The sequence below is a fragment of the Lissotriton helveticus genome, chromosome 10 (genome assembly GCF_964261635.1).
Source record: "Lissotriton helveticus chromosome 10, aLisHel1.1, whole genome shotgun sequence".
NCBI lineage: Eukaryota > Metazoa > Chordata > Amphibia > Caudata > Salamandridae > Lissotriton > Lissotriton helveticus.
The window spans coordinates 85124541-85142846 of record NC_136071.1 but is presented as its reverse complement, the minus strand read 5'-3'; the positions used below and the strand labels follow the sequence as shown (position 1 = coordinate 85142846).

Genomic DNA, 18306 nt, shown 5'->3' with positions numbered 1-18306 from the left:
GAACGGTCAGCTTTGTTACGTGCCTGTAGATGAAGGGGAGTGTCTCCTTCACTTCAAGGAAGATTCCTTCGGGTGTCTTGGTTGTGCACAGGCCTTGTGAAGAACCTGTCTGGAGCACAGGCTCAGACGTTGCAGAAGACTGGCAGGACGACAAGCCCAGGAGCAGCAGTAGTCTTCCCAGTTGCAGTCTCGGTTCCCAAAGCGATGCCGGTTAAGAGGTTTCGGATCAGAATCTTGTCCCATGACGAATCTAGGGACCCACCCACAGGTAAGCCCTTAAGTATCCTAAGGAGAGGGTTGGGACGATTCAGGTGTCCCTCCCAGAGGAGGGTCTGGACAGTGGGGAGAATACCCGCATATCCTTGGTCTAGTTTTGTGCCAGAGCGGGAGCCAATGGCTTCCTGAACTGGTTTCAACTGAAGTATGCAGGGAGGGCGCCAAATGTGCCCTTCAAAGCAGTCTAGGGGCGCTGGTAAGTGCCCCCACCCCGTCCCAATACACTAACCTCCCTGTGACAGGAAACCTATTGTCCTGCCTTCTGCTCGAGCTTGGCTCAGCAGCAGGAGGGCAGAATCGGGTCTCCGGTTGGCAGCAGCCATAGTTTGCTCTCCAGGTCTAGAAGACTGGTACAGGGAGCCTGGAGGGCCTCCTGGAGGAGCTTTACAGTACATGGAATCATACCTCTTACACTATTTACGGTGTTGGGGTATGATTCAAACACGTTTGATACCAAACACAACCAGGTTTGTTACAGCCAGTTTAGAGATGGCCATCGCATAATGGCACATGGCCACTATGTATGGCAATGGCTGATGCACTTCAACCCGGGAGAATACTCTGAGGGTTGTAGGGATGTCCAGCTCATGCAGTGGTACCCTTACACTTATAACTGAACAGCCTGCCTTAGGGTTGACTTATAGGTTTCAAGTGGAATGACCTCAGAAATAAGGAAACTTACACAGGCTGCAGTGTCAGGTTTGCAGTCACAATTTGAGTGGTCTCTCATGGGTGGCATCATACATGCTTCAGCCCATGGGAGACCCCTTGTGCATCTATAGCCTGGGTACCATAGGACTATATACTTGGGACTTACAAGGGTACACCAGTAGCCAATCTGGACTACACCCAAGTACTCACCATGTCTAATTTAAGGCAGAAGCACAGAGACTGGGGTCTTGATTAGCAGGATTCCAGTCAGACTAGCCAGTAAAACATAATGACACCAGCAAAAAGTGGGGGTGACCATGAAAGCAGATCCTACTTTCCTACACTATGTAAACCCAGCATTATTCCAGGGCTCGAAGAAATAAGATCACATTACCGCCATCCTCATGGAACTCCATTGGCTCCCCTTGACAAACCTGCACCATCTTCAAAATAAGATGCATCATTTACAAAGCCATCATGACTAGCACACTCCTGCTTATCTTGCAGACAAGCAACATCAGTGAGCCAGGACATCAGACTGTGCATGAAGAAGCATAAAAAACCCAAAAGAAGCAAGGTTGCAGGCCTTTTTCATCTATGCGCCCATGACCTGGAAGAGAATACCTGCATCCATCAGAACTGCTCCACTGCCACTCCAATTTAGGAAAGTGTTGAAGACTCAACTCTTTAAAGAACACTACATCACAATGCACTGAGACTCCGCAATCCACTACCTAGCCTACTGCTCGACTTTATGCTGGTCTTTGACCCTTTACAGCACTTTGCTACCTTTTGGCTAGGTTCCCACAGCAGAGATACCATATACACATCTACATACAGGCACAAGGAGATACTATAGAAAGTCCCAAACCCCAGCCACATGTTTATTTACTCGAAGTTTAGACGAGCACACACCCTTTCAGCTCTGGGGAAACTTTGGATAAGCTTTCCCGTGGCCTGCAGCTCCTACTGCACCCGATGCTTTTAAGACCAGTGCATTGATTCCAATTAAGACTTCCCATTGCCGTCCGGCTACTGTGCACACTGGAACTTGTCTCGGGGGAACCTAAACTACAGCCATTGACAGTTCCTCATAGTGGCATTTGTGGTTTAGTTTCAAAAAACTGGTATATGCAATCCATTTTTTGGTTGTTTCAGATCAACCACATACCCCAGGACCCAACATGTGGCAAGTGATGTCAGAGCCTTAATTAACATATTTTCTCACAAAAGTACTCTAGTACACTTCCAGAGAAGGCTCTGGGGCTCAAACTGCTGCACTGAAAATTTATGGCGAGGACTGAGGTGTACTGGTCTCATTTACACCATACTGGACTGGTCCCTATCGCTCACCTCCGTCTCCTCAGATGTACAACTCTGTTCTCTCTCTCTCAATTGAGGATTGTCACCTTAATGGTGAGGGCTCCATCTTTAATGTGCTTCTGGTTCCCCTTGTACATGAGGACTCTTTTCTTGCTTCACAGACATAGGTCTTGTGCATGTGCCTCCGCAATGAATAAGTATGCAGGGGACACTACTTTTCTGTTTGATGCAGGGATCAGACAGCCCTGACGAATGCCCCAGGCCTAAATGGCTCTTTGCGTGGGCAGAAACATGTTGGCCTTTTGAGAGATGGATCAGAGACATTATTCTCTGTAAGGTCCATCGACTTCTTTGATTTTAACGTACCTCAGGTCCTCACTAATAAAGGTGATAACCGAGGAACCTGAAGGCACTTTTAATTTAACTGGATCCCGCTTTATCCTGTAAATTTTATGTAAGAACTCCCTCCTACCGCCAGAAGTCTTCGCGGAGGTAGAGTCCGCCCTGGTAGTACCATCTTACCAGGGTTGGGAGAGGATGCCTATGATGAAGCATGACAATATTGGGTGTGAGGCATTTTCTTCCATTAAGGATGGCCTTCTAGACTTTGAAGATTCTACATAACGTAGTACTTCTGGATCTCCAGTACTAACCGCTTTTTCACTGTTTGTACATTACTTAGGGGTTACCTACTTCTTTTGTGTTTACTGTTTTAGAGTGGGGACAGTAGGTTGGCTGGTACTTCCCTTGACTCTCTCCTTTTTGTGGTTAACACGTCAATTTGGGGACACCCATCTTGACTATTACCTGTACCACTGCTGTGGTGACAAAGCCAGAGTATAAGCCATGTAACATAACTTCAGCCAGCTCCATATATGCTTCATCCACACAGGCAAGGGATTACAATGGAAGTACACGAAAAAAATAATGCAAATAAACTCAGCAAAGGGCTTCCTTATCATAAGGAACTGTATTTTTTTTCATACCTTTACATTGCTATCACAGTCGTTTACAGACCTTTCTTAGAGTAACCTTTGATGCAAACTTTAGAACACAAGTAAAAGAACAATAATTAAATTTGGTAAATCCTATTTAGGTCGTGTACACTTATTATGAGAAAACATTGTAGACATGTTTAAATACAGGGTCCAGAAGAACCGAAGCAATAATGCAGCGAGGTCTCTGCATCCGCACACTCGCGAGTCTCATCCCAAAGCCCTCTATGTGCACCTGGCTCCTGAAAAGGAAAGAGAGACATCAATAGGTGCTATGTAGAACTGCTGCTTGGTGATCTCATACAAAACACAACACAAGCAAATAACCTCCTGTGAACTACGCTTTTAGTACAGGATTATCAGCGAACAAAGCTTCAAATCAATTGATCTATACAAATACTCATGTATTAAGCAGACCTATACAAAACATTACCCACAAGAAAGGTTTTACATGTAAAATCATACTCTGACTGGAGACAAAACAATTGCACACAATTATTTTAAAAAGTGCAACAGTGACTGAAGCCACTTTCCCATCTCGCTCTTGGCAGTGTCATACTTAGGGGTCCAAATTTCACACGACCACTGACCATCTTTCAAAGACAAAAAACTTGCAACAGGCAGTGATCTGCATTAGACCCTCCCACCAGGACATGAAACCAAGCGCAACCCACGGTGCCCTTTTCAGAACGTGTCAGCAGCCAATGCAGTTACAGAAAAACAAACGAGATGTCTCTAACTGCTCACCCCCGGATCAACTAAATCAGGTCTATTTTCACTCAAGGATGAAATGCAGGAACTCACTTAAATCCAACAAGGCAGCTCATTCGTACACGTCTTTTTTATCAGCAATGTAATCTACAATTTCTTTTGGCGTCATGAGCTTCTCGCCATCCGCATCTGGGATTTCAAACCCTGCAAGAGAAACAACTAGTTAATGCCAGGAAGGTTTTCTGAAAAAATGACAAAGTAATAGCATGTTGCCAAAGGAACAGAAATTGCATCTTTGGCAGTGTGAAAAATTCTACTGGCTTGAAAATATGAATACTTTGAAGAAAGCCTAGATATATATTTTTTATTTACACTGTGAATAAAAATGTAATTCCTTCTAGGTGTGGCTTAATCAGGCATGGGTCTATGAATCTGAGAACTCTCTTCTGTCTACAGAGGACTACAACAACCCTTACACCATGGATCCTACATATGCCCTGGTGTATGAGAGCAGGTTCATAAGAAATAAAGGTCCGAAGGCCAAAACTTGAGACTAGCCAGGAAATTGCCGGGAACACCCAAGGGACTGCGGAAACAGTAGAACAATTACTATTCAGTGGTAGACAGCGATTTGTACCTGGAGGGTTTTCACACCACAAGACCCATCCCTACATCAGTTATGCAAGCAAACCAAAGACTGACCATGACCAATATTATGAATATGTAGCCATAACATTTTGGAAAAACCAGCCCAAGATGATAGGATTCTTCCCTGCCAACCACAACACAGCCAAGATCTACTCTGCTTCCAAAGGAAAGGGAGGCCAACTTTTAGCTGCAGTAATTTGCTCAACACTGTCCCAATTATGAGACAGCAACTCAGACGATAACCCTGGCAAAAGTCTGCAGCAAGACGTACGTACATGTATCGAAGTAAATCGCTTAAGGATGACATCTCAGAAAGTATAAAGTTAAGAAAGGCATTAACTGGAAGGCATTACTAGGATAGGCAAACAGTGGTAAGAGGAGGAGTGACCGAAAAGACAGGCATCAGTTTTTCACCTAGACATTCAGACATTAAAGCATGTAGGTCTGAAAAACACACCTGAGAGAGACTCTTTTACTGCACTCCAGACTTAATGCGCAGTTCAGAGCCAACCCGCAGGAGTCATACATCCACTCCATATATCGGAGCCAAGCTGGGAATTGCTTATCTATAACACCACTCATTAAACGCCATGATGGCGGAGGGAGGAAGAAAGAGTAAAAGAAAACTTATTTGGAACAGTCTTTCTGCACTCTTTCAGTCAGACCCTCGGGGACCAGCCAAGATAAACCACCCCCCCCCCCCCCAAAAAAAAAAAGGATGCGGACCCGACTTGTGATGCAAATGAAAGAAAACAGATCACTGTAAAGGAAAGACCTAACCTTACCAAACTCGTCTTCCATTGCCATAATGATCTCGACTTGGTCCAAACTGTCCAGTCCCAGGTCTTTCATGAAGTGGGACTCCACCACGAGCTGGAAGGAAACCAAGAAGAGAAAGGGTGAGAAACGAAAGCTCCTTCCGTTTCCCAGAATTAACCATTACAAAATACTATTAACAGTTAGATTTCGATTCCGCAGAGAATACTGTACAAATACGGTTTAAAAACAAATCAAACAGTATAAGGCCAGCACTGAGCGGCCTGTGTGTGGATGGTCCGGCCGCTGCGTCCCACTGGCCTAACGTGATTACATCTCCAACAATGCTGTTCTGTCCGCACACTTTTCCAGATGTGAGCAGTAGAACTAGCTGCAAACCAAGGCTGGTCCTCCGGGGACGAGAGAGGAGGCAGACCTGAGCTGTGTTAGGAGCAGCCCGATGCTCTCAAAGCCCCAAGGCACCGGCCCGGCGCGCTTCTCCACCAGCAGCAGAGATTTCACAGCAGAACCCGCGCTAACTTCCTGCGCGGGATTAAAGGGCAGCAAAGACGCAAGCAGGGCAGGGAGGCCGAGGCGTCGGAAACTTTCTGCAAACCAAATATCATTCGTGCCGACTGCCGGTCTTTACCGGATCACTGTGCTCGAAACCCCGGTTTCCAAAAGTCTCAACACACCAGAGAGGTCCCTGTATCTCGCTTCCAAACAGGCTGACCCCGCAGCCATCCGTGCCGACTTTACCCGAGCGCACGCTGAACGTCCTGTGTTACCACGCCGTGTGTTCTGCTGATGGTGTAAATGACCCTTTTCTGTCACCTTGCATCTCTGCTGTCCAAGGAAGATATCCAGCCCCCACCCCTGGAGAGCAGCTGGCCCCGCGCCTAAACGCGCAAACAACCGGGTCCCTGCCCATCCATCCCTCTCGAAGAAAGACGGATTTCTGAATAGACCTAATCTTGTCTTTTCTATACTTAAATCGGCGACCTACGGAATGCCAACAGCTCTGTGTCACACACGGACTTGATGCACTGAGCTATCCAACCAACTCGAAGCATGAATTACGAGGGACTGTGTACCGCACCCCAGGGGCGAATGCTCAATCAATTTACAGCGGGCAGTTGCGGTGCTCCGCTAATGGTCATTTGTAATCCTTCATGACGCGGCACATCAGCCTCAGACACGTCCTGCCCGCGCGCCAGGCATGTCCGGCTTCCTGTCCCTACCCGATCCCTGGACGCTGACCTCTGCGGCCCGCCTGCGGCCAGGGCCCCTCCCTTGCATCCCTCGGAGGACAGGCGGGTGAACTCTGGCTGGTGGCAGGCTCTCTCCCACCCGCGTGTGCAGAGACGGCTGAGGGGGTCTCAGCCTACCGCAGGCCGCTGCTGAGGCTGCAATGGGACATAACCGGTGGATAGCATCTGGCCCACCTCGCCTTATCAGCACACACGAGGAAACGTGCACTCCTAGGCATGGCGATCCGTCGTGATCCCACCACAGTCCAGGTGGGAGGCTCCAAAACAGTCACTTACAGACCGAGAACATCACAAGCAGTACACGGCCACTCAAAGGCGAGGGAGAGGCTAAGGAGGCCTGGGACAGGCACGTGTGACTTCAGTGAGACAAAGACGACAATGCTGTAACAGACAGTCGGACCAGGCCTGCTGTGCCTGGAGGCTGGATCTGCCTTCCCTACACATGCACTGTTTTTCTCTGGATCTGCCTTCCCTACACATGCACTGTTTTTCTCTAGTCATGCCACAACTTTCAGACAAACTAGGGCCTTTCCCTCGATGGGCTCCAGTTCTCCCATCAAAAGTGTGCTCTAAAACCAAAGCATCCTTCACACAATCAGGATTTATAAAGCGTGGCAAATCAATGATGGTGCTTTAACACCAAGCAAAACTCCCCAATAACTATCCTGTTTGTGTCTCCCTAGATAATGGTGATCAGTAAGGAAGATGAGGATAACCAGGGTGAAAGGGTAAAAAGATGGAAGGTAGCTTGGGCCAGTGACAATAGAAGGACCCTCTTCCTCCAAGTTAAAGAGCTATTTCATTAAAGTTAACAATGACTCCTATACCATCTTGCCATAGATTACAGTCCAACAAACAATGCTGAAGCACTGGTGTCCAGAGAACCTGAGACTGTGGCCGAAGCCTGAATACTCTTCATTGAGAAACACAGACGCCTAGGTCCACTTGCGATTTTACGAGAGATCCCGGCATTGGGAATCCCAAGCATCTCAACTCAACAGCAAATTAAATGTCCAAAACATCTACGCAGGAGGGTTTTAATTTAAAAGAAAACTGGTGTCCAAGGAGACAGAGGGATTAGGAGTGAGCCTAGGGATACAAATCCCATCAGGAACTCTGAGCCCTCACAAAGGGAAGCCTTTAGTATCCGACATGGATTGGAGGCTGCCCTGTGTATGATTTGGAGCTGTGCAGCGGTCTGGAGTTTTGCTAATGCTGTAAAGAATCCAAGGGACTCAATTACCTTTGGTAATGGTTTAAGTCATATACAAAAGATTATTGGGATACATAAAAAAGCAACTTCTTTGCATGGTTTTCTTTCTATTCACAAAAAAATAAAATAAACAAAAAACACACTTGCAGGTGAAAATACAGGCAAAATCCAATCGTCTGGGACACCTACCCTGGTCCCTCTGTTAGACAAGTAAGAGGAAGAGCCAATCTACAGCCAATAACAGGAATACACATGAAACCGACTGTAGTGGGGCCAGATATTCCATATGCAGGATCACAAAAAACGTTCTAAGACATGATTTTACTTTTCAGACATTTTTCAACTACAGGAAGCAGTCCCCTGTTCTTAGCCTCCCTGAAAACTTTGTTGTTTTTTTTTAAATCTATTTTTTTTTACTGGATTCTGTGTGGCAGAATGGATATCAACCTGTACTTTCAAGCCAGATGAATAAGGCAATATAATCAGGCCTGCTGGATGTATGAACCAGGGGAAAACCAAATTATGCAGAAGGGTTGGCTAAATCATACAGCAAGAAAATAAAAAATGTGCTGCATAGCGCGGCACATTTTTTGATTGTATTATTGCCATTTGTAGACATGTAACACTGTCTGGGCAAAGGGTTCATCTCAGCAGTACCAGTTTAGGAACCCAGTACTACACTCCTTGTCCCGTCGTACAGCACCAAGACGCCTCTGGACAAACGTTCGTGCTTAACTCAATTTTTTAACATTCATTTTTCATTCAGTTTAACACAGTTACAGCAATAAGCAATTGAACAGTGATCCGTCAAACTACGAAAGGGGCATTCCACTGCGAGTCAATACATGCTGCTGCGGTTTTAATAACTTTGCACATGTTTAAGCTAGAAACAAAAAATATTTTGGTTAAAACCTGCATACTATGCAGCACATGGGGGTTTTATGTGGCAATGCACGATTATGCAGAAAATGCCTCTGCCACAGAATTACATAATAAAGTTTAAAGCACAGCTTGGTCCTGGTCACCTTCCCTCTTCTTGCTAAAAACAGTCAGACAGGGTGGTAGCCGTCCTACAAGTTGATAATAAGAAACATGCAAGGTTATTAGTAGCAGGCAGAGATATGCACCAAACTCTTATGTCCGCTTCATTATCATTTCCTTCCCTGACAATTCGTCTCTTATGACTGGAGAGGTAAATACGGTCTCATCAGCAGGAGACAGCATTTCCTTTGGAGGAAAAAGCTTCGATTTGCTAATAAATGCCAAATGTTGTGCAGATCCGTAAATATAAGCCAGACAATTACCATGCTTAGCTACTCTCATAGGAATCTATGCTCTCAGCTACAAAATAAAATGCTGAACGCTCTTGCCACAAACTTGGCATAAAAATGACAACTTTAGGAGCCAAGATGGCGAACGGGACGGATGTCTGAGCTCCCGGCTCCGTAAGCCGCCTACTTTGAGCGGAATATCCTGACTTTACTCCTGGCTCACACTGTGTTTCACTGCCGAAACGAAGATGCAGAAGCCGTCTGCTTTCTGTTGAGACCTCTGCGGGCTGAATTGGTGCAGGATTTACTGATTTTGTCGATCTCCGGAGCTGCCCGGGTGGCTGTGCTGATCACTACCACTGGACGCCATGATGCCGAGCTGTTGAGACGAGCGGGGGAGGTGCCGTTGCCCACGGGTCTGTTGCGATCTCGGCACTGCTTTTCATTTTTCTCCCGATGCGGAGTGCCTCACTTTGACCGAGGCGGGTCTCTATGTGACTGGAGCTTCGGCGCGGCGGTTCCCCCCGCTCTGCTTCTTCTCGCCTGGGCATCCCCCATTCTGGGGCGACTCTCGGCTGCGTGACACACGTATTGTTAATAAGGGCATGGTGATTTTCGTACTGTATAACCCCTTGCTGTGGGCTGCTTCATCGTCGGAGGTTTAACGCCTGTCTCCCCGGGCAGTGAGATCGCCCCCATCCTCCCTCTCGTCCTTGCGGATTGCTTGAGTGGCGGCAATGGCGCCTGCCTTTCAGGACGAAACGACGGCTGCCCTCCCATCTCTGTCGCGCGCAGACCGGTCTGTTACTGGGCTGGAGGCGGACTTCGGGGCATCGTCGCCCGCTGCGGACCGGCTGCTGATTCTGGACACCCTGACTTATAGGGATATCCTGCTCGCCTTGGCGGACTTGGGGACAACATGGAGGCGTAACTTCCAGGTGCTGGCGGAGAAGTTCGAAGGTGCTTTCTCTTGTGTAGCGCGGCCGGGACAGGCTGACCCCCTACCACCTCTGACACTGTCCGGGACTGATACACGGTTGAAATACGTGAGGGCGGAGATGTGCAGTGTCCCGGACGATAATGTTGCTAGTTCTCTCCTTGGTGAGGCTTTGGCTACAATGTTGCCCCCCACATTGGTAACTGTGACTCCTTCCCTACAATGGCTCGATTCCTGTGCTATGATGTTACCGCCCAAGCACGTGGGGGATGTTTCTTTTGGCGACGCTACACTGTTTCCCTTCTTGCTGGATATCAAGCCTTCAACAGGGGCAGTGCAATCATGGTTTACGGAGCCGTCAGTGCAGCGACTGTCTTTCCTGCAGATTTGTTACCCGCAGGCTCCGTTACTTTTGTATCTTGCTCTGCAATGCCTGTCTGCCCTGATTCTGATACTCCCTTGGGACAGTGAGACTGAATGTGCTTGGTGGAATCCTTTTTGCCCTTTGATGACTCGATTCTGCCGAGGGCGGCCATCTTGCTCCTTTGTTCTATCTGTGGTGGGCTCTGACCGGGAGCCATGGCTGGGCGTGCATTTACGATCTGGCCAGGGCTAGGAGTCTCTATGCTCTGAACTGTGTTGGACTGTCTGGTGGAGTCTCGGACTTTGGCGCTTCCTCTGCATGTGCTACAGTAATATCCCTTCCCATCTCGTTTTGTGATTCAAGCTTATTGTGATTATTCACGTACGGGGTGGTGGAGTACAATGGTGGTTGGGGAGTTTTGGGGACATTGGATCTGGCTCTCCGCCGGTAATAATAGATCTATACTTGCTGGGGATTGGGGTTGGAATGTTGTACGTACTGACTGCATGTATCATATGTATGATGTCGATTGTTTCCTCCGTCTATCTCTATTATTGCTATTGGTAGATATGATTTACAGTCATGGCGTCCTTCGAGATATTGTGACCTTTGCTATTGGCACAGTCGGCACCATTTACTGGCTACCCTGATGAATCGCGGGCTATCGGCTCCGCCGCGTTCTCTTTGGTTCCTGTCTCCTGATCAGGGAAGTTTATTGTGGCGTGGGGGATGTTTGTTTAGGGTAGCGTCCATCTTGCTCTCCCTTGTCTGCGTCCTTATTAAGGTGGCCATTTTGTCCCTTTGTTCCGTCTGGGGCGTGCTTCTGCTGGGCGTCATGGTGTGGTGGTCGCTCGCGACCTGATTAGCGCTGATGATCTCCGGGGGTTCACCTTTGTTAGGCTAGCTGGTACGACATTGAACACTGCCGCCTCTCTGGCGTATGTACTGGTTGTAGCTCCCCACATTTGTTCTGCTACTGATGTCTATCCTGGTATATTCGCACATGGGGCGGGACTGTGCGTATCCTGCTATTGCCCGTATAGACGGGGTGATCATTCCGGTACTGACTTGGTAGCCCGGATGTGTCTGATTTAATTCTCCTTTTGGAAGTGTATTTCTCGATATTATTGTTTCATTCGATAAAGGGGGCTATGCATGGCTGGGAGACCGGGAGTCTTGTTGGTGTTTGTGCTCCTCCCCCGTTTCCGTTTCCTTTCCCTTCTCTTTTGGGAGTGGTAGAATAGCTTGTTCTTTTCTTCCTCCCGAAGCTTCAAGTGTGAACGTCTTTCTTTTCTTACCTTTTCTTCTTTCTCTTCTCTTCTAATTCTATATTTCGGGTTCTTTACTGGGCGACAGGCACTTTGCCGGGGGGGGGTAGGCCGTAGCCTCCGGATTGTTGTAGGGTGGGGGGGTAGATTTAGTTTTCCTCTTTTAGTTTCTATGGGCCTTATTTCTCTAATTTCTGCGCTTTCTCGCTGTGGTTTCTGTTCTGGGTCTGCAATAGGGGTTAGTAGGGAGTGGGTGGCGCTGAGGGTGGTGCGTGAAAGTCGACTGAAGCTACTGCTGTTTTGTATGGTACTGCCATATTGACGGGATGTTCTTTCCGATGTTGTACTTATTGATGCCACCCGCTCATGTTATGTAGCTAATGTCCGGACTCAGTTCTTCTTGACTCTATTCTTTACTGATTTATATTTCACTCGAAACTTTAGAAATTTAACCTTCGATGCTCCTTCTCCTTGGCGGCATAACTCCATTCAATGTAACTGTTTCCGATTACTGTTATCCTGTCTGATGCCGCTGTAGAACCACATTGCTCGCACCTGTGCTTGAAAGTACCGTGGCCGGCCTGATGGTTGTAGGCCCGTATTTGTTCTCTTTTCGTGCACAATAAAGGTTTTCAAAAAAAAAAAAAAAAAAATGACAACTTTACTCTGGGAGTGCATTTGCTTAGTGTTCGTCCTTTCAGAAGCTTCAGAAACTAGAGTTACAAAAATGCGTTGGTGAGTTTCAAAGGCTAAAAGTTACAGTTATCCGGACCATTGGTCAACAGACGGTCCCAAACTCTTGTTTACATAGTCCATGTGGCAGCTTTACAAATGTCCGTTATGGTAAGTGCCCTGATTGCAGGGGGAGTGTGGCTTAGGATGAGAAGATTTTTTTTTTTACTTTAGCATAACAGGTTTGGATGCATTTAACAATCCACCTGCCAATCTCTGCCACAGAAATGAGATAACCTTTAGGAGACTGTGAGAAGGCAAAGGCTTGCGTAAGGCCTTGGTCCTATTTATAGAATACATGAGAGCACGCTTGATGCCAAGTGTGTGGAGTACTCGCTCAGCTACTGAGTCAGGTCGCTGAAAAAAGACTGGGAGCTCAACTGTTTGGTTAAGGTGGAATGGGAAGACAGCCTTAGGTAAGGCTTTAGGATTGGTTCTAAGAACCATTCTTATTGTGCACCTTTAAAAAAGGTTCCAGCAGCATTGGAGCCGATAAGTCTAAGAGACGTTATGGCTACATGGATACAACCTTTCCAGAAAAATGGCAGAGAATGCAAATGTAGGGGCTCAAAAGGGGGCCCCATAGGCCTCGTAAGGACAATATTGAGACCCCTGACTGGGGCTGGAGGTACCATTGGTGAACTGGCACATTGAAAGCCTTCCATAGAAACCATAATGCATATGTAACAATAGTGGCTAGGTGTAGCCGAATTGATGTGAAGGCCCACCCTAATTTTTGTAAATGTACAAGGTTAAAGATATTGTCTTGAACAGTAGGCAAAAGAGGGTTTATGTGCTTTGGAGTACAACAGTGGACAAAACACTGCCAATTTGCAGGATAGCAGGTGCGCATAGCGGGCCTATGAACTTCTCTAAGTTTGTCTATGCATACTTAAGATACATCAAGAGAACTAAACTCTAGGACCACAGGAGCCAAATCACCAGTTGAGCTGCTTGGGATCTGGATGTCGGGCTTTGCTGTGGTTTTTTGTGTGAAGATCCAGCCTGTAGGGAAGCTTCTCGTGGGAGGCAATGGACATCTCCTGAAGGGTTGAGAACCATGGTTGTCTGTCCCACATTGGAGCCACCAGGATGTGTGTGCGGGATGTTTGCCTCAGCTTCCTGATCACGTAAGGCATCACTGGGAGAGGAGGAAAACATTGCACACAAGTATTCCTGACCAAATCATACACAGAGCACTGCCCATGGGCTGGGGGTGTGGAAACCAGGCGGTGAAGGTTGGGGATTTTGTATTTTTGTTTGTGGTGAAAAGTTCTATACTTAAAGTGTCAAATCTCTGAAAATAAGGGTGTAGGACTTGTGGGTGGAGTTCCTACTAGTGGGCTTGTTGCTGCGTACTGCTGAGCAGGTCTGCAAAGTCGGTGTCCACTCCCAAAAGACTCTTTGGTTGGAGATGTACTGGAGGTGGATGTCCCAGCCCCAGATTCTCTATGCAAGGACAGACAGCTGTTGCTTTTGTAGGTACAAGATGGCAGTCATGTTGTCTGGGTGCACAAGAACTACTTTGCCTGTAATCTGTTGAAGAAAGGGGTTAAAGGCTAGATGAATGGCTAACAGTTCCAAGTGGTTGATGTGGAGACCTCGATGTTGAGGTTGCCACAGACCTTGGACTGCCATGTTTTTGAAATGTACTACATGGCTGGCTAGAGATACATTTGTGGTGATTGTCACCTGTGGAACTAGGCCTGCCCTGCTACAGATTGTTGCCATTTCACCACAGCAGAGCGTGATGGGTGCTCGCCTCTACCAACACTAGATGTTCTAAGTAACCCTCCGCATGTGACCATTGGCTTGATAGGCACTCCTAAAGCAGGCACAGAAGGCGGCGATCGTGGGGCGCTATGGAAATGCACAAATCCATTCCCGGGAGGCCCTTTTTCGTGCAACATGGACGGAGCGGCTGAAAAAGTGTGGTTTTCAGACGAGGTCCGTGCTAGACAGAGATTAATGAAAAGTCCTTGTTCTTTCTCCTGGCTCTGAAATGTCAGAGCCGATGATCTCTGGTCTGGGTTGGTGGGCCTGACTACCAGGTGAATCACCAGATTCTCTCTTGGCACCAAGCGTGCCCACCTTACAGAAAATATCAGATATTTCCGAAGAGGATTTGTACATTCTGCAGTGGGCCCCCAGTCTGTCTAGTCTCCGAGGCAGAGTTTGCTTGCTTTTGAAAGCAGAGCAAGAATAGCACCAGCTCTTATCGTGCTCCAGCGAGATGCACCAGTTACAGACAGTGGGGAGATCGGCCCAGGGGGTTTTTGGAATGGTACTGAAGGCATCTTCTGAAGAGTTTCCGTTTCATTACCTTATGCGCGTCTACATTCTCCAAAACTAGTCAGGAGACCGCACTGCCTGAAGGGCAGAGTGGCTGGTTGTTGGACGACAATGAACATTAGGAGTGGAGTAGGGCATCATAAACAAGCATTTGCAATGCAATAGGTCACGCATTTACGAGAGTTTAAGCTATTGGCATTGTAAATGACAATGCCTTTATATTTAGGTTTTAAAAAGCAAAACAAAAATAAAAGGCATGGTCATTTACAATGCCAATAGCTCTAACTCGCGTAAATGCGAGACCTATTGCATTGCAAATGCTTGTTTTATTATGTCTTGGAAAGGTGGCAACCCTACTTCCCATGAGGAACCCTTGAGACTGCGTGCGCCCGACGCGAAGCGGATCCCAACTAAATCTTAGAGTGAGGCACAGAAGAATCTCATTGGAGTGGAAAGGGTGTGCTGCTCACCGTTCCGTTCAGTCTGCCTGGGCAGAAGGATTTCGCTCTCCTCGGACTTAGTTGCCTAGTCACCTGTCGCCCGCAATGCACTGATTCGGTCAGGGCTCGACTGGTTGACAAGCCTTCCTTTTCAAGGGGGTGAACTTCTGGGGACTTGGCCTTCACCTCTTTCAGCTCACCCCACTTACACATTACCAACTCACTCATACGCCAGACTCGAAGTCTAGCTGTGGGAGAGACTGGGGAAAAAATGAAATAGTGTGCGAAATCTTGAGATGTGCGGAGTGTGAGACCTCTGAGATATGCTTGCTGCAGTTTCCATCTCCACTCTACAATAGCAAAATAAATGTGCAGCCATTGAGCAGCACGGGGAGCAGAGAGGAAAAAAGAGACAGCGGTGAAGTGAGACAGTGCAGCAGAGAAGGTGTAGGAAATGGCACATATTTAAAGATGGGGGGGGGGGGGGGGGGCTAATCGTAGCTGGATGGATCTACAGGGAGATGGTGTTAAGGACAAAGGGAGAGAAAAAAGGTGTGACAGACCTACACAGTAAGAGTCCTAAATTGAGATTCAGTTATACAAAGAGAACAGATAGAAAGAGATACATACACACACAAACGGAAACGATGCTGCAGAAGAGGTGACCTTCCCAGCGTAAAGAGAATTTGCATTTGGGCATGGGGGCTTCATGCTGAATATCTGGCTATAAGTTTATGTTTATGTTTGTGCCATTTTTAGAGCGCACAAATACCCGGGGTGTCTCGGCGCTTGAATACAGAACCATCGCTGAGGTGATAAGTTATACTGGGAAGAGCCATGTTTTTAGTTTTTTCCTGAAACTGAGGAGGGTCGGGCAGTTTTTGATGTGGAGGGGCAGTGTGTTCCAAAGTTTGGAAGATGAGATAGTGAAACACCTGTCACCCCAGTTGACCTTTTTTTGTTCGAGGGACTTTCAGCAAATGTGCAGAGGAGGAGCGGAGTGTTCTTGAGTACTCGAGCGGGCGGAAAGCTGCTCTGAGGAACTGTGGACCCACGTTGTTGACTGCCTTGTAGGTGATACACAGGGCCTTAAATATTGTCCGGCTCCTGACAGGGAGCCAGTGTAGTTGGCGGATGTGAGAAGAAATGGATGTGAATTTGGGGACGTTTAAGAGGACTCTAGCCGAGGCGTTCTGGACTAGTTGGAGTTGGTTAATGACATTTTTTCTGAGTGTTCAAGAGAAGGGCATTACAGTAATCAGTTTTGGAAAAAAACAATGTACTAATCAAGGTTCTACCGGCTGATGATGGAAGGTAAGGGAGCAGTTTTTTAATTCTTTTTAGGACGTAAAAAGATGAAGAGACCACTGAATTGACATGATGCTGAAATGTCAATTTGTCATCAAAAATGACTCCAAGGTTGCGAACCTTGGTGACAGGTTGAGGGGGGTCTCCTAACTCCGATGGCCACCAGCGCGGGGACCAGATGGGGTCAAGCCTCCCGAATGTCATCACCTCTGTTTTGTCAGAGTTTAGTTTGAGACAATTAGATGACATCCAGGAGCTGATAGCCCTCATTCCCATTTGAAAGTTTGCTGCCACTGATGTACCGTTATTATGTACAGAGAGCACAAGTTGGGTATCATCAGCATAGGTTGTCAGGGCAATTCCGTAGGATTTTATTACTCTCGCTAAGTCCGAAACATAAATGTTGAATAGTGTCGGACTTAGCGAGGAGCCCTGTGGGACGCCACAAGGGAGAGTGAAAGTCTGGGCAGTGAAGTGGGCCATTTTGACTGTTTGGGAACGATCAGCTAGGAAGGAAGCGAGAAGGTCTTTCGCTTTGTTTTTGACTCCTATAGCTGAGACACGGTCGATCAAGATGGCATGATCGACCGTGTCAAAAGCCGCAGAAAGATCCAATAGTATCAATACCGCAGCTCCTCCATTGTCCAGGGTCATTCTGATTTCGTCTGCTGCTTTTAGTAGCGCGGTCTCAGTTCCATGACCCCGTCTGAAACCAAATTGGGTCTCATCTAATAAGTTATTTTTGTCTATGAAGTTGGATAGTTGCAAGTTCATCGCTTTTTCAAAAATCTTTGCTGGAAAGGAAAGACAGGCGATGGGTCGGTAACTGGCAGGGAGAAGGGGGTCGAGAGTGTTTTTTTTTTTTTTTTTAGGAGCGGCTTAATGATAGCCTCCTTCCAGACTGAAGGGTAAATGCCCGTAGTGAACATGGCATTGCAGATGGACGTCAAGGCAGGAGAAATGGCTTCAGGGATTCGGTTAAGAATGGCGGGAGGACAAGGGTCTAGAGGTGATCCTGATTTGGTACCCAGAATGAATCGATGGACTTGTTCCTCCGTAACAGCTTCGAAAAACGGGAGGCAGGGTGTGTTGTTGTTAGAAGGAAGATTGGATGAGGTAGCGGAGGGGACAAGGGTAAAGGCTGAGAACATATCAGTGACTTTCTCTTTGAAAAAGTTTGCGAGAGAGTCGCAAAGGGATTGGGTTCCATTGAAGCAGGGGGAAGGTGGGTTGGAGAGGTGAGTGACCACCTGAAACAATTCTTTTGCTGAGTTTTTTGCCTGGGTGATTTGAGAGGTGTAGTAGGATGATTTTTCTGTAATAATGAGATCTTTGTATATCGAGAGGGCACTTTTGTAGGTAATTTTTTCCGATTCGTTGTAGTGGCGGCGCCAACGTCTTTCGAGGTTTCTACACTGTTGACGCTGCAGTCGAAGGGATTCTGTGAACCAGGGGGCTGAAGGGGAAAGTCTGGTGCGAAAAAAGGTTTTAGGGGGAGCTAGGGTGTGGCAAGCCTTGTTTAGGCTGTGAAGGTAGTTGACAGAAGCTAGAGAGGGATCCTGTTCAGTGGTAGTGATACTGTCGAGCAGCAAAGCAGAGAGATGAGGAGGGTCGATATTTTTCCAGTTTCTGATGGTGATAGGGGAGTAGGATGGTGGGTGGGAAGGCAAGGTTGTCAGTTTTAGGGAAAAACAGACTGCTGAATGGTCCATCCATATGAGGGGGGTCACATTTGACACCGCGATATGTGGGTTGCTGGTGAATAGCCCGTCAAGAGTATGACCGGCTTTATGGGTGGGCTGAGTGACAATTTGCTGTAGGCCGGCAGCTGCTAGATCATTAGATAGCAC

The 18306-nt window shown here is 47.3% G+C and overlaps 1 protein-coding gene across 1 annotated transcript in view; it reads right to left on the bottom strand.

Annotated features, from left to right (window-relative positions):
- Positions 1 to 3189: 3189 nt before the first annotated feature.
- NDUFAB1 (NADH:ubiquinone oxidoreductase subunit AB1) overlaps positions 3190 to 18306 on the bottom strand; it is a 52150-nt gene continuing 37033 nt past the window's right edge. The window contains exons 3-5 of the mRNA XM_078664802.1: positions 5390 to 5477; positions 4050 to 4160; positions 3190 to 3487 (exon numbers count right to left, since the gene is read on the bottom strand). Of these exons, the coding sequence (XP_078520928.1) occupies positions 4069 to 4160; positions 5390 to 5477 (180 nt within the window). The 3' untranslated portion in view covers positions 3190 to 3487; positions 4050 to 4068. The remainder of the gene's footprint in view (positions 3488 to 4049; positions 4161 to 5389; positions 5478 to 18306) is intronic.